The 26,205-nt window shown below is 37.5% G+C and overlaps 1 protein-coding gene across 1 annotated transcript; it reads right to left on the reverse strand.

Moving 5' to 3' along the window:
* Positions 1 to 25,414, reverse strand: CWH43 (cell wall biogenesis 43 C-terminal homolog). Its single transcript, XM_054633573.2, has 16 exons — positions 25,193 to 25,414; positions 24,209 to 24,400; positions 21,058 to 21,178; positions 20,791 to 20,945; positions 19,263 to 19,464; positions 18,223 to 18,311; positions 16,671 to 16,925; positions 13,786 to 13,911; positions 11,595 to 11,674; positions 10,559 to 10,664; positions 7,686 to 7,821; positions 6,313 to 6,462; positions 3,861 to 4,005; positions 3,175 to 3,236; positions 1,967 to 2,122; positions 1 to 453 (listed from the first exon to the last, which is right to left on the reverse strand). Exons 1-16 carry the CDS (start codon positions 25,233 to 25,235, stop codon positions 366 to 368), a joined length of 2,106 nt encoding a protein of 701 aa, XP_054489548.1. The 5' UTR covers positions 25,236 to 25,414; the 3' UTR covers positions 1 to 365.
* Positions 25,415 to 26,205: the final 791 nt, after the last annotated feature.

Here is a 26,205-nt window from a genome sequence, read left to right on the forward strand (position 1 = left end):
TTCCTATTTTGAAAAGCCCTAGGTCAATCTTTTTATTGCAGTAGCAGCAATAGCACTCTGAAACGTCATGATACATGATACCTTCACAAAAGCTGAAGAAGTTGTTGCCAAAGCAAGTTCCCACCCTTGCTTTGTGGCATACAAAGCAGGTATCTGGCCAACCAGTATATCAAAATGCATACATCTTCCCCCCCTCACAGTGATGGCAGGTCATTCAAGAAGAAAGTCCCCAACTATTACATATTACGGTGTTGTGCAGCATGGGAGTTGCTCAGCCTTAAACAGTGTAGTCTTTTTGGCTGTCAATTCAGTTTCAAGCAACAAACCTTTCTTGTTGGTCTGAATAATAATCTTATTTTCTTGCTTTAATTTGTCCGTTTAAAATATTTAGGTGTGCTCATATGAAAGTGATGAATAGGCACATAATTATGTCCATCTTTATAAGATCCAAACCTAAAAAAAATATTCAACAGAGCAACACTATTACAACATTATTTAAACCATGCAATTAAATCATACAATCCTTACTCTACTTCTGAATGTTCTAGGCAATTTATTTCAGAAACAGGGCCCAGCTCTATTAAATGTACATCAGGTTCTATGAACCCTCTCCTGCTAAAGGTCTTTGAGTATACTGGAGACAATTAATTACATTGATTCTGCTCATGCTATAGGCAGTCTATAACTGGAACTCCAGATGAAAAAGCTGAGTGTTGCATTTATCTACTTAAATTTTTAGTCCTAAGTTTTTAGTCCTGATTTTAGTGGAGATACAATTTAAACACCCATAGTATCAAAACAGTCAACCCTGTTATAAATACTGTACATCTTGCTTTTGCAAATTATGATAAAAATTTTAATTTTTCAGACCAAATTTAAATATGAAAGTTTTGACAACTGACTATTATGGTAGACAGACTTGCAAAGGCAAAATGGACTACTTATTCAAAATATCAGTGCTAAATAATATTTAAGAGCAATGCCATTGTGTTGCTAAAGAAGTAGAGTTAATCAGAAAAAGTTAAATACATTCCAATAGGGTAAACATTTTCTGATTATAGGCAGACAAAAGAAATTAGGACAAGATTCTTTGCTGAAGTCAACTGAGAAAAATCTGAACATGAACGCTAACTGTAGGCAAGTTCCATCATGTGGAAAAGTCTGGGCAAACCCCTGCTTAGACAGGAAGCAGTGGTTGAGTGGTACATAAAAAGTGACTACACTCCACTGTCAGATGTATATGAGAAAGTAATATATTCTGCATTATGCATGTTAGGAGTAGTAAATGTGGCATTACTGGGAATTATTCTCTTTGTGGCAACATCTGTAACTAACTTCATGACTCTTTCACTATAAATACTTAACACTAGAATAAATATCTTCCTCTATGTATCTCTTCCTTATGCAATACCAGTGGGAAAATTATGGCAATTTAGAAATAAATGACTCTTTTACATTAAACCTAGTCCTTTTTTTTTCCTTCTTGACACATGCAACATACTGTCTCAGGCATTCTTTTTAATTTCTGCTCCAATTATATGGTATGTTTTAAAATGCTTATGCAAAAAGTATTTAATGTATATATTGTATTTGCTATTCTAAGTAACAGTATATTAAGAGCCCAATCTCCAGAGTGCTGAGAAACATTGGAGACTTTTCATCATTATCAAATGAGTCACCACACCACTTGGCAAATATCCTTATCAAACAATCTCAGAAATTGCCTGGGTGAAATGAGCATTATTTGCAATTTATGCAGTGACACAACAGACTGATTTTCCCAGGGCATATGCCAAAACAGCCGAAAAAATGGAATTACAAATCAGAAGTTCTTGACTTCTACCCTTCTGCTCAGTTGGGTACTGATCAGTGTCTCTCACTTTAGAAATAATTTTGTTCCTAGACTTCTCTTTTTTACCAGATGCCAGGTACATCATCCCCTTCATTTCCTATGAGACACACTGACCTGGGATTGAAATGGATGTCCTCAGGAACTTGGCTGGGATCAGTGACAATTCTGTCATTGTCAACATATCTATCCACGTGATCTGGGATTCTAAATTTGGCCATCTGGACTTCTGAATCACTTAAACCAGCATGAGATATGCGGGCATAACCCAGCCTGTCAAATATGAGAAGAGTAGTTTGAAGAAATAACCCAAGACAATTTTACCCCATTCTTAATGAGCGTATCTTTTTTTTCCAAGAGTTATGCTTTAACTTATCAACACAATTTTCCATTTCTGTGAATCTCACCCTCAAAAAACTGAAAGTGCTCCATAAACAGGATCATAATACCATGTCACAAGCATAAAAACTGAAAAAATGTGGTTGACAGTAAAAATAATGTCTATGTCTAAAAACCCTTTTTAAAAATTACAGCTTTAGAATGTGAGTAAATTTTCACTGAAAAGATTTCAATATTCAAGAAAGAAACTCAAGCATCAATTGAATGAATAATGAGAAAAATTCAAGTTGCAAATAGAGTTTTAATTGAGTTTTTTTAGTTGCCTTTTTTTCTTTTTTACTCAATACTGTTAAGACAGCTATCAAGTTTACTACTTGTGAACACTGCAGAATTTGCATAGTTTATTCAAAAGAAGATGAAGTCCATTTCAGTACGAAGATCACCAAGAGAATGATTTACAAGCAATTTGGGATTAAAAGATATGGAATGCATAAGTCTAGTGCCTCAATATGGGTTTACACAGTTCACGTTTCCACTAAATCCAGCATAAAGATTGCCTGGATTAGATCAGCATTTGGCTTCAACAAACCCTAAAGCATAGTTCAAAATTTGTATCTTCTGTGTCACATACAAATTAGGGCTTAGCCTTCACATTTTAGACTGAAGATGCAAAGCTAGAGCTTTGGAAAAATGTAGTTTTATGCTACCAAAGAAGAGTAGATCTGAATGTAATTCTGACACAGAATGATGAAACCTGTAATAGTGTCTTTGTGAATTATATTCAGAGTTCTTGTGAACTGGTGAATTATGTTCACCAGCTCTTGTGACCCTAAGATGAATGTTTCATGTAATTTTATGATAGATCCAACAGCCCATAATAATTGTTTAGGGATGTAAGACTCTTCCACAATCACTTACATAAGATTATAAAACTGATAACCATAAAGATATTTAAGCCTACAAATAGGTGATTCCCTTTAACATACCTTATTACTCCACGATACATAATATAGCTACACCATCTGTCCCGGTCTGTACTGTCAATGTCCTAGAGGGGTAGTGAAAGAGAAAAAAAGTCAAACAAATAAGGTAAGTGTTCATCTGGGTAGGCTTTAAAGCAGTAACAGGACCAAAGTGTAAACTCACTGCAGAAAGTATTTTGCCTAAAACATTGTACTAAGGTAGAAAGAAAAAAGCTCACTGTTAGACATGGACAAATCAGACAACTTTCTTGGTATCTCTTAATGCAGAGTTCATTTTTAATACAAAAGAATCACAGAATTAGAGGCTATCTGGAGGTCTCCTACTCATAACCTTGGTCAAAATAACTTCAGGCAGGTTGCTTAGAGCCTTATGCAGCTAAATTCTGAACATCCCCAAGGATGAAGGTTTCACAACTTCACCAGCTCCCTGTTCTAATCCTTGACAACCCTGTGACTTTTTATTTCTTCTAAGTGACATTTCTCTTGGGGCAGCTGCTGTCCATTGCCTCTTGTTCTTTCACTGTGTAACTCCACTTTCTCTACAAGATATCATGAGGTAGCTAAAGATTATATTTGAAAATGGGCATGTGTTTTCTTCTCTGTCTATATTTAAATTACCAATTTGAAATATTAACCTGAGTGTTTCCAATATATATATATTCTCTAAAGATGCAGTATTTTTATATTACCTGCACATTTCCATTCTTTATTAATTCAGTATAGTCTCTGGATCCAGGTGCTGAAGTGATATATCCTAGAAACACAACTTGCTTAGAGCTAGTCTTCAACAGGTTTGAAACAGCTATTGCTTGGAGTTTTCTGTCCAAGTCCTCTCTGAAAGAAATGGAATGAAAGAAAAGTTTCTTTTCCATTTCTTTCTGAAAGAAATGGAAAAGACTTTAAGACATATACATTTTAGCTCACAATCTTTGTGCTATGACATAGTAAACCACAAGTCAATCTGGTACTATTTTTCTTTCTCAATATTAGAGAGCGTGAAAGTTCACAGAAAGCTCATTGATGAAAATTATCACTACATTTGATAAAAGCCACATGGTCATGGTAGATCTAATTCACATTCTCTTTCTATCCATTACATGAACGACATTTTCTATGACTGTTTTGTTTTTAATACTGATACCATCATTAGGAAATGTGAATGTTAGTGTTTTGGTTAATTTAATCTTTGTCTCTGCTTGCACTTAAAATTTAACTGTGCCAGCACAATGTGGTGCGTAACAAAGAACATCCATGGTAAAAAAATTTTATTATGGATAGATCATGGTAAATAAAGTCTTAAAGTCTGGGTCCCATAATTTATGAAATGTAACTAGAGTTACATCATCCCATTAGCACTACTTAATTACATTTGGCAGGTATTTCACATCTCTTTAACAAGATTTACACAAGAGTTCCAACATGACCGAAAGTGCTAGTGAAGTAAGTGGAGCCTGTAAAATACTTCATTGGATCTCATTCTCTGTCCTTGGATTTGTCATAAAATAATGAAAAAGCAGTTCTCTTTCTATGATTCTTCATATTAATGACTTTAAATGGTTGTGTAAATCATGTTGTCTTGTAGATTTTGATAGTCTGGGCTAACAGTAAAATCCTTGACAGAGAGAGCTGATTTTGGAACCTGTAAACCCTGAAGAAGACAACAATTTAAGTGCAGCTATGCTTTCTAAATAGTGGTACTTCTGACTGAAGCAAGTGCACTAGGGAGAAAGAGCACACAGGCAGGACACAAAAAAACCCCCAAACACTTAAGTAGAAGTCTGACCTAGGTATATATGAAGTTGCCTGCTCAGCTATCTGCTTTTTCCAGAATGCAGCTCTCCAGAAGATGGATCTTTTAAAGGCACAAGCATAGTTATACTCCCACATTTTCAAAATCCTATTTAAAAACAACCTTACCTTAGTCATCTAGTATTCTATAGTCTATATCAATGTAAGCAGCAGAATAAAAAATATTAAAAATGAGCAGTTATGTGCAGTATTTAGCTACAAATTCATTCCCCTCTAAAACACAATCTAATTTGCACTCATTTCCCATGTGTCTCCTCAAATTTTCTCTTTCATCTCTATCTCATTTCTTTGCAAGGGTATAATACAATGTTATTTTCTTCTACTTTGACAAACAGTTTCTCAGTCAGGCAAGTCTAATCATCTGTGTGAGGCACAGAATTAAATTCTGTTCTAGAGTTAAAAATTGGGAGTGATTTCTGACAATTATATTTGTTTAATAAATGGGAAATCTATAAACAATTTGCAGGTTTGGTGCAGTTTCTACTCAGGGGAAGGAAATGGGATACAGACAATTCCTTTGGCTTTCTGAGCAGCTTCTTTGTGTCATAATATTCTGCACCCTATCCATAAATTTGCTGCTCCATTAATTGTAAGAATTTTTTTTTAAATTCCAGATTTTACTACATAGCCACAAACATACTAGATATCCCATCAAATATAACAGAAATAACAGCGACATGGAGTATTCACAAAACTGTCTCTTATTAATATCCATTACACACAGGTAATCAAAACATTGTTTTCAAGAACTGAAATATATACCTTATTCTTTTCCATCACTTATTTGATTTATTGGTATAATATTGCTTTTCTGAATTCAGAGATCAGACTTCCTATTTCCATTTCCATACTCTCAGAAAGACACTGATGGATATTTTTGCTGCTATTTCAACCCTGTCCTTTCTTGGAGGTTTCAGATGTGTTACTTAAAAAAAAAAACAACAGTTTTCTATTAATGGTATCTATCTCTAACTGTACCTCTCTGCACTCATTGTGGAATGTAATACATCTATTCCACATGCAAAAAGTCAGAAGGATGCTGTCTTGCACTGAGGTGCATCTGTAGCCCTATAATTTGTTGTGACTTTGCAGAACTGTATCTTTAAATCCCTAGTAATTCAGATAGTAGTTCAGCTGAGTTTTGCAAATGCTTCAAAAATTTTAAACCAGTAATTTAACCAATTTTAAACTGTCATAGTATTTCTTCAAATGTGCCCTGCTAGAACCAGTATTACAGCAGCAGATTTTAAAGAGTACAAAATAAATCCTGGAAGTTCACAAATTACATTACATGACTTTGTACACTCTATGTAAAATAAGTGAAATACACACTCTTCATTTCCGAAGTGAGCAACAACAAAATCAACCAGCTTCCCTGTGAAGTTGACAGTCAGGGAGATGGCAGGTGCAATCTCTCCCTCTGGAGATGGAAGGAGGTGATGGGTCGATTTTACAATTGGATATCTGGACAGTGCCATAATCCTACATGAGGAGAGGCAAAAAGTTACATTTTGTGATTCACAAGCATCAAAGGTGTGTAAGCAGATAAATGTGAGCAGAAGTCGAACAGTCACTGAAATAGAAAACTGTAATACCGGAATACAAACCATGTCTAGTGGATTTTTCTGAATATAGAAAGTTTCCTTCTAAAATACTGCTTAACTGCATGTCTAAAAATATATTATCAAGTTAATTCCCACACTAAGAAATATATCTCCATAAATATTAATTCTTTCACTGAGCTTTTCATAATCTGTATTTCAGAAAAAAATAGAATTTTATACTACCAGAAATTAAAAGGTATTTTATTAAAAGTAGAAGTAGGTAGAAATATATCTTTAAAATGAGAGATTTCTCTTTTTTCAGTTTCTGTTTGGACATTTTGCACCAGGTTTTTCAATGTATTTCATTAATAAAATCTCAGAAAATACTTCTTTCCCCCATTCTCTCTCAAATAGACAGGGTCTGGAAGAAGTTACAAAATGCCCCTCACATATGGCAAAAATTAAATAGCCATAGCAACATCAGTAGGAAGTTCTATCTGTCATAGAGTTGTGTATATCCCCCTGAAAATAAAAAGACACATTGTATGCCAGTATTTTTCTAGAGGACAAAGATGTTTAAAGATATCCAACAGGTAGTTGGTCAAGCATTAAGGTAAAATTAGACACAAAATATCTGTCAAACAGACATGCACCTTTCTATTCCCATTTCCCATTATACAGCCCAAGCTAGATATGAATTCAAAATTTCTCATACCTCCTATATGAAATCAAAATTTCTCATACCTCCTGGTGTGCTACATTTTCCAACTGCTGTCACATTTTTAAGTCTGCAACATAAAATTCTCATAGCCCAAAACAAAATAATGTGAAAAGGGCATCAGATGCAGCACTTGGAATGCTAAACTTCCAAATCTGTACATTAGTACAGATGTACAGTAGGATGCCATTCTCTGCATCACCAAAACCAAAGCAGCTTATGGGGGCAGGCACCAAAATCTGATCATGTTTAGCAATGAGAACACTCCATCCACATGGCATGGTACTGCTAATGAATCAAAGCCTATTGCTAAAGGACAAGTTTCAACAAGTGATTATAGTGAGCACTATTCCAACTATTCCTTGCTTCTGTATTAGTGCAGTTTGTATTGGGCAATATATTTACATCTATTTACTGTCACTGTGCATGTGAAGGTGACTCACCCCCAGGTGTGATCTCTTGTGCTTGGACCAAAATCTGTATAAAATCCCAGTCTTTCTCCTAGCCACATGGTTGGATCATGGTTTCCAATGAATGGTTTAGAGGCATCACTCTCTATAATAGTGATAAAATCTGCTTCTAGGATGGAAGGGAAAAAAAGAAAATAATTTCACATTTATAACTGTTACCTATAAATGGGACTTATAAATAAGTACATAATGTCATTATTTTGGTTTCAGAGGGATGGACACAAGCCCTTCAGGGGTCAGTCAAAGCAAATCAATGCTGGCAACAAAGTCATGCCCAAACTTTTGGCTACTCCAGGTCACACAAACTCTGATGAAGATGCACTTAGTGTCTGCTGGCCATGGTTCATCCCTGGTGCATAACCAGAGATACCAGACTGCAGAATACAGCTGGCCTGAGCAGACCTCATGCCATTTCTAAAGCATTAGAGATACTGTGTACACACAAATGAACAGCCCAGTAGCAAATCTACTGCTTTCAATTTCATGAACAAACACTACAGAGCACACCTGCACTTCCCTTCATCTACCAAATCCTATTGTGCTTCCTCCTGTGCAAGACACAGCTGGATGCTGTTGCCAAAATTATTATTCAGCCCAGAGCAACCTTGCATCAGCCTCAAGGCACGGTAACAGAAGGGTTTGCAGCTCCAGTGAATTGCTGACCACCTGCAGCCACCTCACTTTCTCAAAGCACTCTGGTCCCTCCCTGTTTACATGAAGAGGTGTGGTTTTGCCAGGGGAAGATGATGGGTTCCCCTATATTTTAACTGCAGGATACAGGAGAACTTGCAGTTCCTTCAGGAGCTGGCATCTAGGAAACACCTGCCCATGCCTGAAGGAAGGTAGGAGTCTGCAAGCTGTCCACAGGAGGGCTGAACTATTCAGCTTGAAAAGCAGGTCAGTATAGCTGCAGCAGTAAGAAATGCTCCAAGGGCTCCCTTCTTGCTGCAATTATGCCTCTCTTAGAGTGTTCCCCTATACAGGAAGGCAAATCAAGTCACCATTTCATCCACAGTCCTTCCATAAGGAATTATGACCATCCAGCACCACAGAAGATTTTTTGCTTTTGAAATATCACATGCAGGAGTGTGTAAAGCATTGTCAGGAGGGAAAATGAGAATGCAGAGTTCTTAAATAGATTCCCAGGATTTTCCTTCTACATCATTAGCGTACATGCTGATCACAGAAACAGTAACTGAAACCATTAAGAAGGGTTGATGTTGGATCCCTCCAGGGCAGACAGAAATTCCAGTCACAAAAGCCATTATATATTGCATCTTCACTACTCCAACAGAGAGGTGAGCCCAAGGAATGCACACCACCACACCTTTGAAGACAACTCCTACCCTAAAGCAGATAGCCACTCTTTTCTCTATGGCTCTCAAAATCAGAAACTCTTCTTATAGGAATTTCTAGACAAACTCTGAATGCATTTACTGGCAATGTTAATGTAGTATTTTATATAACAATATGCATGTAAGATAAAACTTTAGAATACTACCTATTCGAAATTTTTTCCACCTATTTCCACCTATTAGAAATTATGATTTATCATTTATATTTTGGAATTTGATGCCTTTTTGACTTACCAATTGTCTTTTTTAGAAGTGGTATTTTATTAGCCTAAAGAAATGCCAATGGACATAACAAAGTAAGCACTTTTTCTAATAATCATTAATTTAAACTATAGGTACCAGAAATGAATGCATTAATCAAAATTCAAAAATAAATATGCAAAGATTAAATAACCACCCAGACATGAACTATAGAATCAGTTATGTAGAAGAATGCCCCAAATTTAAATTCATTAAATGTCCTGGCTCTTTTCTCATATCACCAGATAGCCAACATAGCCCAGGTGTCTGAACCTTTGGTCATGGGACAATGGAGTGAACAAGGTTAAAATCAGTCTCTTCATTCTTCACTAACTCCTGTGTATCTCTGCCACAAAATCAAGACTTGCACAGGAGCACCTTGTCATTGCTTGGGTCTGTAAAGCCTGAGCTGCTCAGGAAAATACTGTGGTGGACCAGAGAGCAACAAATGCTGGAATGGCAGCATGGGCATTTCCTAATTCTCTGAACTGCTTTAGATGTTAAACTGTCAGTCCCCTGTCTACCCTATCTCATGGGCACTGCAGGAAAAGAGTAACACCTACAAGCAGTCCTGGCCAATTCCTTTCAATGCTCTCTGCAACAGCACTCTAAATCCTTAATTTCCTATAGCTAATTTTCCAACCAAAATCCTGCCCATGAGCAACACTTTAGATGCTCTTCTTTACAGTGAAATCCTGACAACCAAGCTACAATCACTACTTTTCTTGTATACATTGCACTGGTTCAGTGATGGAAACAGACTTGTCTGTTTCTTCTCTGTATTCATTGTTAAGGGCATTTGAATTTCACATCCTTTAGGAATTCTATAATGGTTCACATTTAAAAAAACCACATAGGAGTTATAAAACATTGTATTTTATCTAAAAGTATATTTACCTTTGTAAATACCATTGTATTTTATCTAAAAGGATATTATTTCATTTATGCAAAGAATTTCTCTATAGACAAGTAACTCAGCAGCAATATGAGAAGAAAAATAATCCAAATAAGAAATATAATGTTTCCTCTAATCAGAAACCTCTTTAAAAATATTAAACAAATTATCACCTCTGCAAATGGGTTTTTGACTGAAGTGATTATATTGGAACAGTTCAGAAATTGAGGAGAAAACCACTAAACACAAGTTCTTGTGTTAATGTGAAAATGGCCTCAGTTACCAAGGTGTTTTCACCTGTCTCTTCAGTTTGGAATCCTCCCAAATATAAATGAAGCACGGAAAAAACAAGTTACCTGTCTGATTAAGCAAATTAGCTGATCCTTCCAAATTAGACCATCCTTCATTGTCATATCCAAATCTAAAAGGCCAGATCATAGCAGAGAAATCTCTTTTTGGAACCTCAAAAAATAAATGGGAAAAAGTAAAATAAAGTTTGAATTTTTACATTCTATAGCTTTGCAGTAAACAACATCAGACACATGGTGCCATAAAAGACATACAAGAAGAGAAGTTTTACCCAATATATTTTCGTAATAAAGCTGTCAGAATTACAAAAGACTAAATCTGCTATTAAATAGGTAATAAAAGTCATCATACTTCAAATGAATTTGTACAAATGAAGAGGAAAGAGACAATGCATTTTTTCATCTTACTAAGAGGAACTGACCACATTTTGCCACACAATAAGGCAAAACCTGAATTAATAGAAAAAAGAAGGCCAACTGTATAAATCTGTGTGCATTTGTGAATCTACCACTGAACTCCATGACTGTTAACCATCTTGTTATTTACTACCTTTGCAATACCTTTTTTTGCAAGACAGAAAACTGGAATCTTCAAATTTTTTATCTAATTTCCATACCTAGTCTAAGTCTAACCTATGTTAACCAACTTTTCAGAGAGCTTCAATTCAGAGTTACGATATAATATAGAACCATAGAATTCCTTCACCTTGAAGAAACCTCAGGAAGTTATCTGTTCAAACTCCCCCTTCAGGAGATTAGGAGGCTAACAGCATTGTCCAGTTTGAATACCATTCAAATAAATTAATTTATAAAAGTAAAGTTCAAATTGAATATATGAGACAAGAATCTCTCAAATTTTCAAAATATTTTTTCCTTCATAGCATCACTATAAATCTCCAAAGACCCAGACATTTCAATTTGACATGAATTTATAAATTAAATTTTTGCATCTTCATTTATGCATTGGTTTTTCTGAATACTTGGTTGCAAAGATTTCTTCAGCAACAATTAACACACCTAAGCTCTTACACACACATTTTACTGTATATTTGAAAGTTACCATTGTCGCAAACACCCTACTCACCCCTTGGCCCAACTTCTTCTGGTAAGTTTTATAACGTAAACCCAATCCAAGCAAGCCAACACCAACAAGCAGCCACAATACTTGAAATAGAAAAACAGAGAAAAATGGTTTTAATTTGAGAAAAAATAATGTTTATATTGCTGTTAAATAGAACACTTATTCTAAGGTGTGCTATTTACAGAATGAGAAATGTGTCGACTTAAGTGACAATACCAGATCAAGGCAGTATCTATGCACGCATGCAGAATGTGTATATATGTGGAAACACACTCTCCAAAACACAACATGCTGAGCAGATAAAATGTACCAAAAATCCTTGGGATAGTTATGTAAAAATTACAACTACTGAAGAATTCATTATGGAGCATGAGTAAGAGCATCATGTAAGCCCTTCAGTGTTTTCCTCCCTCTGTGCAAGTATGCATTTGTAGTACACAATTTTTATCTTGTATTAATACAATGTGTGGAATAAAATTTAGTTTACTTTGCAAGCCCTTAGATGTCAGAAAGATGTGGCTCTTGCCAGATTTACAGAGTGGTCATTTGTTTGGCATACTCTTGGAAAGACAGTGCAGCTTCATAGAAAGCATGTTCAGAGCTTTCTAATTGCTCCTGTAGCATTACAAATAATCACAGTGTGCACTTAAGAGCTCTCACCATTCAGCGTGATTTAATTGGGTGGTCAAAGCCCTCTGTATTTATTTCATTTACACAGTGGCATATGCTATCTACAATGGTTTCAGTAACTCCAGTTTATTCTTTCATATATTTAAGAAGATATGAAATTATTTTCATGCAAGTTTTCTGGAATGGTTTTGTGTAAAATTTAAACACATTTTATAATGGAAGATGTCAGAAAGAAGGACATGCTGCCTATATTAGCACATGCCAAACAATTTCATACTCTGCAAGACACAAAGGTGCTTAGAGTGGAAGCTGAGAAACAGTACAAGTGTGGGCATGATGAGGAAGTACAAGAGGCACTGTTGCAAGATTAAAAGGTTACTAAGCAAGGGCTGTGCTTTGTGACAGGTAGCATTTTGAAATATTAATTTACTTTTGTGAAATGTTTCTTAGCGGTAATATTCAAACCACTTGAAATGGTGCTCGTGTTGTCTCTGACACACAAACTCTCACAGGCCACATTCTTTTGGCTCCTGAGCATACAGGGTAAAGATCTCCATAAAGATTCCAGAAATAGCTCTGAAAAACTGTGAAGCACTATTGTCTTCTTTTTCCAAATGCAGCAAAATGTACACAAATGGCAAGCGATTTGATCTAAAGTCACAGAAGAAAAGATGCAGGAATTGCAATCTTCAGCATCCTGATCTCTGTAGGGTTACCATGCCCTCATGCCTGGCATTTTGCTCTTCTACCGAACTTCATGCTACTGACAGGCATTTTTCTTTAGAAACAGTAAGCTGACAATGAAAACAAATCAGGCACTCAAATGATTGTAGATAAATAGTTTGAAAACATTTGTATGCTTCAAAAGCCAAAAGTGATAAAACCTCAGACATTTGATTTTCATTTCTCCTCAAAACCTAAGGAAAAAAGGAAACCCCATACATATAATCTGAAAATCTGGGATCCCTAGGCATAGTTGAGGGACAGGTCTGGTGTGAGCACACAGCCAGCCCCAAGCATTGTGCTGTGTGGCTGGCCACAGCAGGCCCTGCAGGACAGCCTCCTCATGCAGGACAGTGCCACATGTACAGCAGCTCAGGGCCAGCCAGTACCACCACCCTGCCAGCCAGCTCACACAGCCCTGGCAGTGCTGTCACACCAAACTGCCTCAAAATTGCCACCCTGAATGGCTGGAAAACCATTCACAGCTTCAGTACACACCATGTGAAGCCCAAGATCCAGACAGGCTCCTCAACCACTAAAACAAAACCACTAACGATGCTGAATCCATTTTCATATTTGGGTTTTGCCCAGTTTCTTGTCTCAGTTTAACACATTCCATTAGGAATAGCCTCTATCAGTCATAACCACAGTGAGTCAGCTCCTCCAGTAGTATATGTCATCATTAACCTGGAACTAGGGAAATACCAACTACCAGTCTGTCTCTAAAACTAGCACCAAAAAAACATTTCTAGAACACTGACAAAATACTCCACAGTGTTACTTTTTTTCCTCAAACAGTATTCCTAGAGTCATGGAGAAAAGGAACTAAAATTATACTTACATAGTTTAATGTAGTTTTTACTCCTTTTGAAGAATGGTTTTTGGTTGCTTTTCACTTCAAAGACAGAGCTAAGGTCTTTCTTGGGTCCTGCTAGAAAGTCTACCCCAATACATAACATTATAAAACCTGTAAAAATATAAGTAATTAGTTTTTTCATGGACCTTTAACATATTAAACATTGCTCATAAACATGTTTTATAAACTTCCAGATGTTGTGTTACAACATAACAACCTTATGGTTCCAACAACAAAGAGGATTCAAAGCAAAATGCAGATAAATGCCATACCTAATGAGGCAATGCAGGAACTATGAGATTTATTGCCAGCACTCTCAAGTAAAGACTGATTTGCAGTGCAGTTACAGGGTATTATGTCAAAAAGGCCAACACATGGCAGATAAATTATGCTAAAATCCTTCCAGGCCCTATTGATGCCTAAAACTCTCAGCTAAGCCCACTGTTTTCAAAGTTTACTAAAATTAACCTGACAAGAACAACTGAGTTACACCTACATATTATAGAATCTTAAAATAACAGCTTGATGAAAAAAGCACATTGATGATTGCACATATCTATTATCTTTGACAATGAACTGCTCTGTCACCAAGATAAAATGAACACATTTTTCATATAGGAACTACAAAAGCAGTTGCTCAACACTTTGTTATAAAACAGTGTAAGCAGACTACAGCAGTACATTTAACATGGCAGCAACTTGTGTTCTGGAACTCCAGAGCCAACAGAAATAGTTTGGCTTTTTAGGAGCAGAAAACTAAACACACCTAGAGACACATTTTAAAAGCTAGTAAGCAACTTCAGTGCACTAACTGATGCAATGGGTGGGGATAGTATCTTTTCAATAAGTATCTCAGACTAATAATACAAGGTCTTTTCAATCCCTAATGAGATAAAGAATCCAATTGCTTTCAAAAAAAAATCATGGGAGGATAATAAAGTGGATAAGAGCTCTGCTGGAGAAGACATATGCCCTTAATATCTTTGTGGCATAGTTAATTAATTATAGAAGCCATATTTTACTTCAGAGTAATAGCTAACTATTACTCAGTATTTTTTTGTTTTCCTTACTTGTTACATTAGCTGTAGTGAAAGTTTGGAAACCAGGACACTGGGTCTGGCACAACGAAGGGGAACACACAAAACCTTTCTCAAAGGGTGATTGATTCACAGCCATTAAAGTTGATAGAGATCAGGAATCTGACCCCTCAGCATTATATCACATCACAGTGAAGCAGCACAGAAGTTTTGAATTTAATGATCTTACTTTCATTGTCACTTTTCATGGTGCAGTTCCCTACCCAAACTGCAGCAAGAGAAAGGCAGGATATTGGACAGGAGAAGAAAGCAAGAAATAGCACTTGCACCTGGAAGAAACCAGAAGAAAATGAGCAGTTTGCCAGAAAGCCAAGCTGTAAGAGTAAAAGCACAGCAACAAATACCTAGTCTCATGGTATAATCTTTGATAAGCTATGGGATGGCATAAAAAAGCTAGAAAATGCATTCCCAGATGGAAGTTAAACTCATGCAGTGCCATCAGCTGAGATGTGTTCCATTTACAGTTTTCTTTTCCAAAGAGAAAATTAGGGCCATCTCTCTGTTACTACCCAGTGATCACTCCAGGTAAATCAATCACAAGTGTGCATTTCAAAGGAAGTAACAGAGAGGAATTTTGAATAAAAGTATTTCTTTTGTGAAAGCATTACTCAAGAAAGCATTTGATACTCCTCTATCTCATGCTTTCTTCATATAACTTCAAAAAATTAAATTTAATTACCGAGGCTAACTGTTTCTAAAGGCTTCTCAGAGTGCTTTCAGAACAAAGAAAGTAATGCAATAATGGAATTAAATTCTCCTAAAACATAATGAACTTAAATCCCTCATGTGACTGTAATATAAGAAACACACCTGAAGAGTAAGAAGCTGGAGTGACACAAAGTAGTTGCAAAGACATTTATGAAATCTGAAACCTTTGGAGGAACAAGTTAAGCCCAGCATTTGTTAATCCTTTCCAAATAAAATATACTAATGCGTCACATTTTAAAAAACGTCCCACACAATGAGCCCAAGACAATGTTTGGCATTGTTAAATATAGTTAGTGAAATATGCCATTGAAACATGTTAGTACCTATTGCAAAAATATTTCTGGAGACAAAACCAGGAAGGGTTGGTTTCCTTTTCACCTCTCCACCCTCATCAAGTCATCATTTTGCTAAAGCCTTTATATTTGCTCAACTCAGTTTTTCCTGATTTGCAAATACCTGACAATTTCTTTTCTGCCTGTCCTCTTCACATGTTTCTTATGCTACAGGCTCATCTGAACTCCCTGAAACATGCTGGTGTGTCCACAAAACATAAGGTAGAGCCACAGGGGAAAGAAGCTCAGGTCTCCAATGTAGACTAGCTAGATCAGCAGGATGCTGCACTTTGCTCTGCAGAGCAGGGCTAAATAATGCACTGAATTACATTACAGTCCCAGTAGCTACTCTGTTACCTGAGGCACTGCTACCTTAGGTAACCAGCATATTTGTGCATTCACACCCTGGATTGCAGCCATATTTTTAAGGTGACTGGATAACAGATTTCTTCCTCCACTGCCTACTTTAGTTATCAGACATTTTTCCACTTTGTCCTTTCCCTTTAACTGAATTCCATTTCCTGTCCACATTTTAGACTATTTCTAACAGTAAAGAAACAAGTAGAACATTTTTTGCATGTCTCATTAATTTTTGCACTGCAACTCTTACCACAGTAAGTAATTTAACAGTAACCAAGCATTTGAAAAGACTCTTTATACACTAGATACATTTCACATGTCTGTCTGAGGCTAAAGCAAGCATATTTGTATTTGTTCATTATCACTAATGTACCTAGAAGAAGATGGGAGCTTTCTCTAATGTAAACTCCTCCAGGTACAAATTTATAAGCTGTACACCATACACAGAAGAACAATTCAAGAACGTAGGCAAACATGGCTGTGCTCATGGCTTTCCCAGGATGGGGACAGCTAACAAAGCGTCCCGCTAGCTGAGGCCACACACACATAGTAAAGATCCCAAGAATGTTGCCTGCAACAGCAGCACTCCAGGTGTGTAAATAAAGGAGACCAGCTGATGATGCCAAACCTGTGAAGGGATAGAAAAGAATAGGGTAAGTCTCAGTCAGGTGTATTACCCACCACATTCATTTTCATATTTTGGCTAGAGAAAAAATAGTCTGGGAAATATAATTGTGCTTTCTAGGCTTAGAAACTGCATCACTAGAAGGACGGGTATTCACAGTACTTAAAGAGTCTTTTATTTTTCCCAATATCTCATTCTTTTAAACACTGCCTATTCAGCTGAAAACAGTATAGCAAAAAGGGCAGAGAAATGTCATTAAGAGCCAAAACCAAACAGTTTTTTCTTACAGAGTTCTTCAGCACAACAAAGGAGTGATGCAGCTCTTAAGAGAGTAACAGGTCTGTCAGTTATAAATCTCTTTTACCGTAATACAGAAAGAATCAAATAGATTAATATGAAGGGAAAACATATAATTTCCTGATCTTTCCCTGTAGATAACCACAGGATGGGCAAGAAAGGAACTATTAATCTTTTACTGACTGCAAGATCCTTGACTTAACCATGCTATCTTTGGTTTGGGGATTTGACTCTAAACAGAACACTAGCAACCACAGAACCTCTCTATAACGGGATGACTTCATTTTAAAACATTATTGTAGATATGAACATTTACTGTCACACCATGAAAGCAAATGTATAGAAACACTTCTAATATTTAACTTTAATACATCAAAGTTCTGAGCATTTTAGAATACAATGCTTGAATCAACTAAAGAACCTTTCTGTGCCTATTTTAAATAAGCAATATGTGTGCATCAAAAATCAAAAGTTCATGCTTACATTACAATCTGCATACACATTTCTTAACACTAAAACCTGCCTATTCATACTATTTTACTGACTGCACAACTTGGCAAGTAAAGACACAGGAGGCAAGCTTGTCTCCAGGTAGACTGCTTGTTAAATTACAAGTTATTTTGCCTCCTGTGGAATTGAGAGGCTTGTGTCCTCTCAACCCCTAACCCTAGATGTGGCTTTATCATAGAATCATTAAGGTTGGAAAAGACCTCTAAGATCATCAAGTCCAACTGTTACACAATGCAGGTGGTCAGAACTGAGATGCTGCTCAAGGGAACAGAACCTTAACAGGGCTTCTGAAGAAATAACTCTGCTCTGCAATGGCCTGGAGATTTGGCCTGTAACCCTTAGTCAACTGGTGACATATGCGTACTACAGTCAGTGGCAAGAGAAAAGGAGGCTTTGATTAGCCACGCTTTTCTGAGATGTGGTGTCAGGTCAGAGGACTTGAGTAAAGGGAATAAGGTAACAGACAAAAATTCTGCTCAGGATTTGCACCTACCTATAAGAAACAAGGCAAAACTGATGATAGAAGACCAGCTCCAAAATGAAAGCATCAGTCCATGAGCAAGGCCCAACAGAACTGTACCTCTGATACAACAATAAGGAAAAAGAAAACATGCACTAATATGATCTTAAAAACACCTGATATTTAAAAAAAAAAAACCTTCTAGATATGCAGACAAGGGTTCTTGGTAATATATTATAATTATTTTACTTTAAACAAAGCTAAATTTTGCTCACACCCAGCTACATTTTCTTCCCTTTATGGGATGTAAAAAACATCCAGTTGGAAATAATGGCAATTTAATGTATAAGTGAGTCATGTTCAGCAGCAAAAGCAGCGCACTGAAATCTTGGTACAAAAGGCAAAAACAACTCAGAGGGAAAAAAAAGGGAAAAATCTACCCCAAACAGAAGTATTTTATTCATGTCAAATAAGGAATACTAAAGTGTCTAACACTGCTCTCAGTCTTGGGGAGCTCTTTTGTATACTAATTCCAAAATATGAACTCTGTCAACTGCCATCACATGTAGCTTACTCAGAACAACTAATTCGTTTTCTTTCTAGATTTTGGAACCTGAATGAACCACACACAGCATTAGGACTACATTCTTATTAATCAAAACTTCTACTGAAATATATATTTTAATAGTGCACACAGTTTATTTATACTTTGTGCATGTGTCTCTGATCATCTCCTCTCTGAAGTCAACTGCTAGACTAATTTACTGCATATTATAGATGCACTGCATTCATAAGTCCTTGAACCTCAGTCCTAATCTAAAAATTGTTTTGAAATGTGGCAAACCAAGATTTTAGTGCTGAATTAAAAATAATTCTGTATCAGAAAATTTTCAGGTCTGGACAAAATGCTCAGTGATATCTCAAAGGAAGAATGAGTTCTCTGTGTGAAGTACCTTGTGCCCACTTTTTTCTGTCTTATACCATCATTAGGTTGAGTTTTAATTTGTCACCCACTACAGCACTGGCTTTTCATTACAATTTTGTAATAATAAAAATAATAATAATGCACCTACCCATATGGATTAGGATCTGGACCGGTATGTGGATGTCCACTTACTGCCCATCTGGAAATTAAGGAAACCTCCCCAAATATCCACAGAGTGAGGAACATGAGGCTGCCAAAAGCAATCCCTGATAAAAACCAATGAGGATGGGAAGCAGTCTCTCTAATCACATTACCAGTTTTGTTTGATTCTTGTTTCCTCTTGTCTCCACCTAGAATAAGAATAGCAATACAGCTAAGCAAGCTCTCAAATCCTATTAGCAAGAGTTACTGAGAAAAAGAAATAGGCAAAATCACAAATTTACTAGAATAAATTACATGCACAAAAGCTAATTTATCTGATTAGGATTGTGTTATCAGAAATTGATAATACAAAAAAAATCTTTCCTAACAACCCGAGGTCTGTCAAGAAAATGTACTCACCATAAGCATTCAAAAATGCCAACCTGCCCATCTGATTATTTTCCATAATAAATTTTAAATGCTTAAATTGCCTTTGAAATTCAGCAGAAAATTTATTAGAATTTGTTCAGGGGCTTCTGTTCTCTGAAACTCTAAACTCTGATAAGAACAAAACCTGACACTTCCAAATAAGCCAGAAACAAACTCCCTTCCTTCTCTTTTTTTCCGTGTGCTTTAGAACCTCTCTTATCTAAGGAGAAAGCAGCACCTCTAATTGCATAGACATATCATTTTGTCACCCACAAACAAGACAGATTTCCTTCCTAATCTCCTGCAGCAGATTCCCTTTCTAAATTCTGATGAAAGCTCAGGCTTAATTTAGATTGTGTAATGCAAGCTTACAGACAATATGCATGATGCTAATTTATACCCACTTACACATAGATAAGGTTTTATCTTTCAATTAATTCATTAAGGTTATACTGAGAAGGAAGGATATTCTGAGGATTTAACATGAGCTACTTTAACTAACCAACCCAACCTTGCTGTCTTCCTTGGCAATACCACCTCCACTGTTTAGCCTATGCCAGCCCCCACTACTGTGTACTCTGTGCAAACACTCCAAGAACTTGGGCAAAATGTAACTGGGACAACTTCCTGTCCACTCCTCCAATTCTTTCTGTTTATTTTCACATATCAACTGTTCCCCAACTGTGTCTCCCCTTCTCTGTTAAAAGATATGCACTGGCAGAGAAACTCAAAGTGCAAACTGAATTAACAAAATAACAAAAACACCACAAATGTTTCATGCTGGAAAGACAAAAAATCATTCTGATTTTATTGGTCTATCTTACGCCTTTGTTTGTGTTACTGTCATATTGTTGGCACTGCAACAAGGAAAAAGAGGCAGTTCTGGCACCAACTTACTACCACTTGTATGAATTGTGACACCAGTGCTGCCATATTATGGGCAGATGGAAGTACCCCACGACTTCTAAAACCCGCAATGCTCATGCAGCAGGTCTAAAACCAGATGGTGTTTGGGATAAAAATCAAAGAATCAAAACCCAGTGACACATAGCTAGGTATACTTTAGGCTCTTTTCATAACCACCATCTTTGCTGTAATATACTTACCTGAATGGATTTGGTCCACTGCTGCTGTGAAACCAATTGTCAGTATGACAGCATTGGCAACTTGTGAGCTCCAGACTGGATTAAGGGATGTGTACCAGATACGAAGAACAAGGAGCATTATCTTGCCTAGCATGAAGCCCCATATCCTGATGAACCTGTAAGAATCAGTTTTTGAAATAGTGAGATATTTGGGGGATTAAACAAAAAAAGAAAACAGTTTTTAATATAAAGAAATATCAGTTAAATTCCATCAGTATAAGAAAATACCTTTGTAAACTGTTTCCTGACCACCATGTTACTGTTTGAACCAGCAATGAAGAAGAAACACCAGCAGCCAAGATGAGCAGTCTAATTGAAGCATTTGGTGCATGGTATGATGCTAAGCTTCCTACAAGCAAATACACACACACAGAGGTTACTTTAATGATCAATAGAGACCGGGTAATAAGGATTCCCTGTGCATTAGGCCAACATTGTCTGTAATTTGGGCAGCTACACCACTCATCTGAAAACACGTGACACTACACATTTTTAAACCAACCAAAGAAATGTAGGTATGCATACAAACTGGGTATACATGATTTCATACAGTTATAATTTTCATGGAAAAAATTTATATGAAGCAATTATCCAGTAGTCTAAGTGATTGCCTTTATTTAAGTACTTATGGTGATTGATTCCATAGAGAGGATGTATGGATATCTAAGCATACAGATATTCTTCAACCATTCACTTAGATAACTCAAAAGCCATAAAGTTTTATGCACTGTGACTGTTCCTTTCTAAAAAGGATATGGCTTTTGCTGCAGTGCAGTTACAAAAGTAAGCACAGTGTGGCAAAAGCCATGTTCTTTATTAGACAGGAGCAGTCACCACACATAGCACAGGGATTAGAAATCTACTGCCTCAGTAGGGGTGAACAAGGCTTTCTCTGGCTCAGTATCTGGTCTCAGAAGTGGTCAGTACCAGCCTGTGCCAGTTTATTACTGAGAGCTACCACTTTCCCAGCCACTGAAAGAGAGCATGTGCACACACTTTGCCATTTCCCAGGGCACAGTGACCCCACATCACCAGCAGTTTTAAACTCTGCTAACAGGTTTCCAATTCAAGTGACAATGGACCACATACATTCTCGTAATTTCAGTCAGCATGGTAAATACTGGCCCAGGACCAATGACAAACAGCAGGAGAAGCAGCAACACTCTAATGATACCAGCCATTGGCTAAGTGAGTATGAGTCAAAGTTGAGGAGAAGTTAAGCAAGTAATGTCAGAAATGGCGCTGCAGTTTCTGGCAACGTGTGCTAGGAATCCTCCAACTGTTTAGCTGCTCATTCTGCTCAGAGTAAAAGATGCAAAGCTTAGAGCCAAGATGATAAACAAGATCAATGTGCAGTGAAGGTGTACTTGCATGAACTTCAACAGAGGTTTCATGTACAGTACACGCAGATTTCTGTCACTAAATTGTGCTGGCAATCCATAAACCTGCCTCTTCAAATATTTCATCATGTGTGCTACCCTGATTAAAGGTAGCATGGGTTTGCCAAGTTAGAGCAGACACACCTTTAGTCGCCGGGCAAGTACACCCAAGGCTTAAATATACCTATCCAAACACCCAAATTTAACATAAGTTATGTGAAGGCACAGATGCAAATAGAACTACCACAGGATACTTGGCTGTTGTTTGTTTGTTTCCAAATAGAACACAAAATCAAGTAGCACAAAAGGATACAGAAATTAGAAGTTGCAAGGAAAATAAAGCTTGCTGAAAAGGCAGAAAGAAACAGAATAGAAAAAAAAATCATCTCCGTAAACATTCTGGTCTTAGCTAAACATGAAGAATTTTCTTATTTTTTGATTGTGAAACTGAAGACTGAGTAGAATGGGGTGGAGCATGCATGTTCTGCCTGACAATTCAACAAGTCCCAGAGGAAGGCCATGGCCTTTTTGAGAAGAAAAAAAGATCAAAAAGAGAATGAATAAAATTGTAGAAGTATGAAGGAAGAAAAACATAGGAAGAACTGAGAAACAGGAAAATCAGCAGCACATAGAAGACCATCATAGGCTGGTCACTGCTCTCTATTTAGCAGAACAAAAATTACACATTTCTAAGTGATTTCCGTCTCTTTTGGTAAAGTGAACTAATAAACACAGCAAGGTGATCTGAAGGATCAACCTTAAATAAACATGGCAAATTTTGTGTCACTGTCACATCTGAAGGAAGGTAAGGTGCAATTTTAAATGCTTATACTCACTCCTACTTTCTAAACTAGAAGAACTTGCAGAAGGCAACACACAAGGCACTACTGCAAGAAGCTGAAAATTCTGTTCACTGAGAAGCTTATTACAAAACAAGTTCTAGGGTGGATATAATGGGAAGAGCAGGAAAAGAAAATAACATGGTAAGACTATTCTTCATGAAAATCAACAACACTAACAAATTCTGCTCATTTCTAGTATTTTTCTAGAGATAAAGAACAATAATTATTTTTTTAAAAACTATGCAGGGAAAGTAAATAAGGTTGTCTTACTCTGTCAGTAAAACAGTAGAAGAGGAAAATTATGAGGAAAGTTATTATCTGCTTATCATCTTATATTGACAAATGAGGAGCTAGGATTTGCTGCTTGTGAAACACATCACTCAGCAGCAGCATTTTCACCTCTACACTGGATGGAGACCTTTGTCTCCTCTGAGTTCATTGGGCATGGCAAACTCTTGCTTCTGAACGTGGCTGTAGCTGACAAACCTTCCCCCAAAAAACTTTCAAAGAATCAACAAGAGCTAAGATTTGCACCAGCTAGCTGAAACTGAAATAGGAATTCCAGAAAATCTTGGTTTAAGGAGGAGCCTGTGGAATGGGAAATGAGGCATCTATTTCCTGAGTTTAAGATCAAATTTTTGTCCTGTGCAACTGACCATATAAGAGTTATTTCATATTTGGAGTGAACCTATAACCCCTCTACAGGCATGTAGATAGATAGATTTAATTTTAAAAATACATTCCTAAGAAAAAATGCCTCAGAAACAAAAAGAATGTTTCACTCATAGCAATTGGCCCCAAGCTGCTCTGTAATGCCTCATCCCTACCCATTGTCACAATTCAAAATATCTGCTGATATTTGAGTGATCCTGAAAACACCTTTCCTATTGGACACCACTCTTACTAAATTAAAAACTCCTAGAAATAAAAGTGAAATTGTATTTTTCTGTATTTATGCAATACAATGGCTACAAAAAATATTTCTCTGACTACAGTTAAAAGCTTGAGAAAAAAAAAACAACAAACAAAACATGAGTATGGGGAGAGTGAGAACTTCTTATTCCTGTCTCTTTTTGTAATAGTCTGAATTTTAAGACAATTTGGAATGTTTGTTCTTATGCACTGATGCCAAAACAGAATCCATAAATGCATACTTACCAACCATAGTCAGTCTCAGAAAGGCTAGGACATACTCATTGTTAGCCAGCCTCCAAAAGGGGCCAATTGTCAAGAATATCGGGGAAAAGAAGGCAACAGCAAAAACTTCTATGCCTGTGAGTGCCAGTGTCTGAAGAGGGAAGTAGTAGATCATTGGTGGCAGTGCATGGTAAAGAGACCAAGAAATGTAGCCTAAAACAAGAACAAACCAGAAAAAGAAAACCCCATCACGTATTTTCAACAAGATTTCCTGGAGATTACTTAAGAGGTACCATTTTATACTTTCACATATATATAGACTATCAAATGTATTTGAAAGCAGTTCAAGCAACAACAGCCACCTTCTTTGAAGAAATGTTTGTTATTTCAAGTTAAACAAACGCATTCTGTGAGGAAATAGAATTATTAAAATAAAACAGCTCTTCCCCCACTCAATGGTTCATACTTTGAACCTCAGTGAAGTGCTCGACCTCAGCAAGGATCAGTGTTCAGATGGCTGGCTAAATAAGCAGCCCATCCACAGTGTGAGGGCTCCTCAAAGGCAGACTGGTGATAAAGGAATTATTCTAGTAAATCGGTGAGCTGTTCTCCCCTGGAGACACCTTCTCCGGGCACAGCAGCACTGCGCTGTGAGTTTCCAGCCTTTGCAGGAGATGCACCGAGCCGAGGACACTGCGGGTGCTGGGTCTGCCGACCACCCTCGGAGCCCTGCCTTGAGCAGGACAGCACAGCCCCGCCTCTGCAACACCTGCGCAAACACTTGGCCCGGAGCAGCGATAAATTCTGTCTGATCCAAGAGACAAAAAGCAATCCAGCACCAGAGGAAAAAAAGAACCCGAAGAAGAACGCTCAGATGAGAGCACTATTTACTCGTCCCAGAGGGGAGCTGTTCATGGGCGACAGGCCCGCACGCAGGTGAGCCCCGCGATGCCCTGCCCTCAGCCGCGGCCCCGCGCCCCCAGCCCCGGCACCGCCGCCACCTACCCAGGACACTCTCCGAGAGAACGGCCTTCCACAGCGGGAACATCGCCCCCGGCGCCGCCCGGCTCGGCGGGGGCTGAGTCCCTCTCCCCGGGAGCCGCGTCCCGAGTGCCCGGCAGGGCGCGGCGTCGCCGCCCGTCCCGCCTCACGGAGCCGCGTCCTCGGCGGGGGTGGGCAGCCCGCACGGCCGGACCGCGATCTTCAGAGCCCGCCGCGCTGGGCGGCCAGGACAGCTCGCCCCGCCGCTCGTGTGCCAGTAGTGCACATGAGTATTTTTCTTGCTGCCCTGAGCAGTCACGGCAGCAAGAAAAATAAAAGCAAAAGGTTGTCATAGCACAAGGTGGCGAGGAAAAGAGGAACTAACCCACTTGGCAGCTTGTACAAACACATGGTTGACTTCGTGGGGTTCGGGGATGTCCGAATTAGCACTGTGCTCACCTTTGTGAAATGTGTGTTGTTCTATAGCAGAGTAAGGACTTCTGATAAGCAGTGCTGTCTACAAAAAGCACCAAAAGAAGCATTTCGTTTGCTGAGATTCCTGAGTAACTATGTTTGATAATTTTAGAAGAAATCGTCAGTTAAATTGAGCCAGCCATGATCACAGCTGCCAAGTTCTGGCAAAAAGATTACATAAACAAAATCTCAATTTTAGAATTTTTGGGGGGGCATGAAAAGCAAAACTGTAAATATAAGCTAAGAACTAAGAAGTCCTTTTGCTGTTGGAATATACCATCATCTTAAATTTTAATAATCTTCATACAGCATCCTATAGAACCACCATCTGTATCTTCTAATTTGTGTTTAAAAGACTGTCCCATTCTAAATAAACCTTACGGTATGCATTTTCTTTCCCCAGTTTGTGAAACTCTAAATCCATAGGAGTAAACTATAAACACCTAACATCTATATGACCTATTATTAGCAATAAAGTCTGGTCTACACAATCAAGAGGACATAGTGCTAAGCTAAATTTTGCCCTAGAAGTCTCAAAGTCAAGTGATTCATTTACCCTGCAG

The sequence above is a fragment of the Agelaius phoeniceus genome, chromosome 4 (assembly GCF_051311805.1).
Source record: "Agelaius phoeniceus isolate bAgePho1 chromosome 4, bAgePho1.hap1, whole genome shotgun sequence".
NCBI lineage: Eukaryota > Metazoa > Chordata > Aves > Passeriformes > Icteridae > Agelaius > Agelaius phoeniceus.

Bases quoted from the DNA above. Each gene is read 5' to 3' on its own strand.
- CWH43 (XM_054633573.2), bottom strand. From the start codon at position 25,235: ATGTTCCCGCTGTGGAAGGCCGTTCTCTCGGAGAGTGTCCTGG. The intron at 21,179-24,208 runs GTAAGTATGCAT...ATTTGCTTGTAG, and splicing joins TCTGAGACTGACTATGGTTG to GAAGCTTAGCATCATACCAT. The intron at 20,946-21,057 runs GTATTTTCTTAT...TGATTCTTACAG, and splicing joins TCAGGAAACAGTTTACAAAG to GTTCATCAGGATATGGGGCT.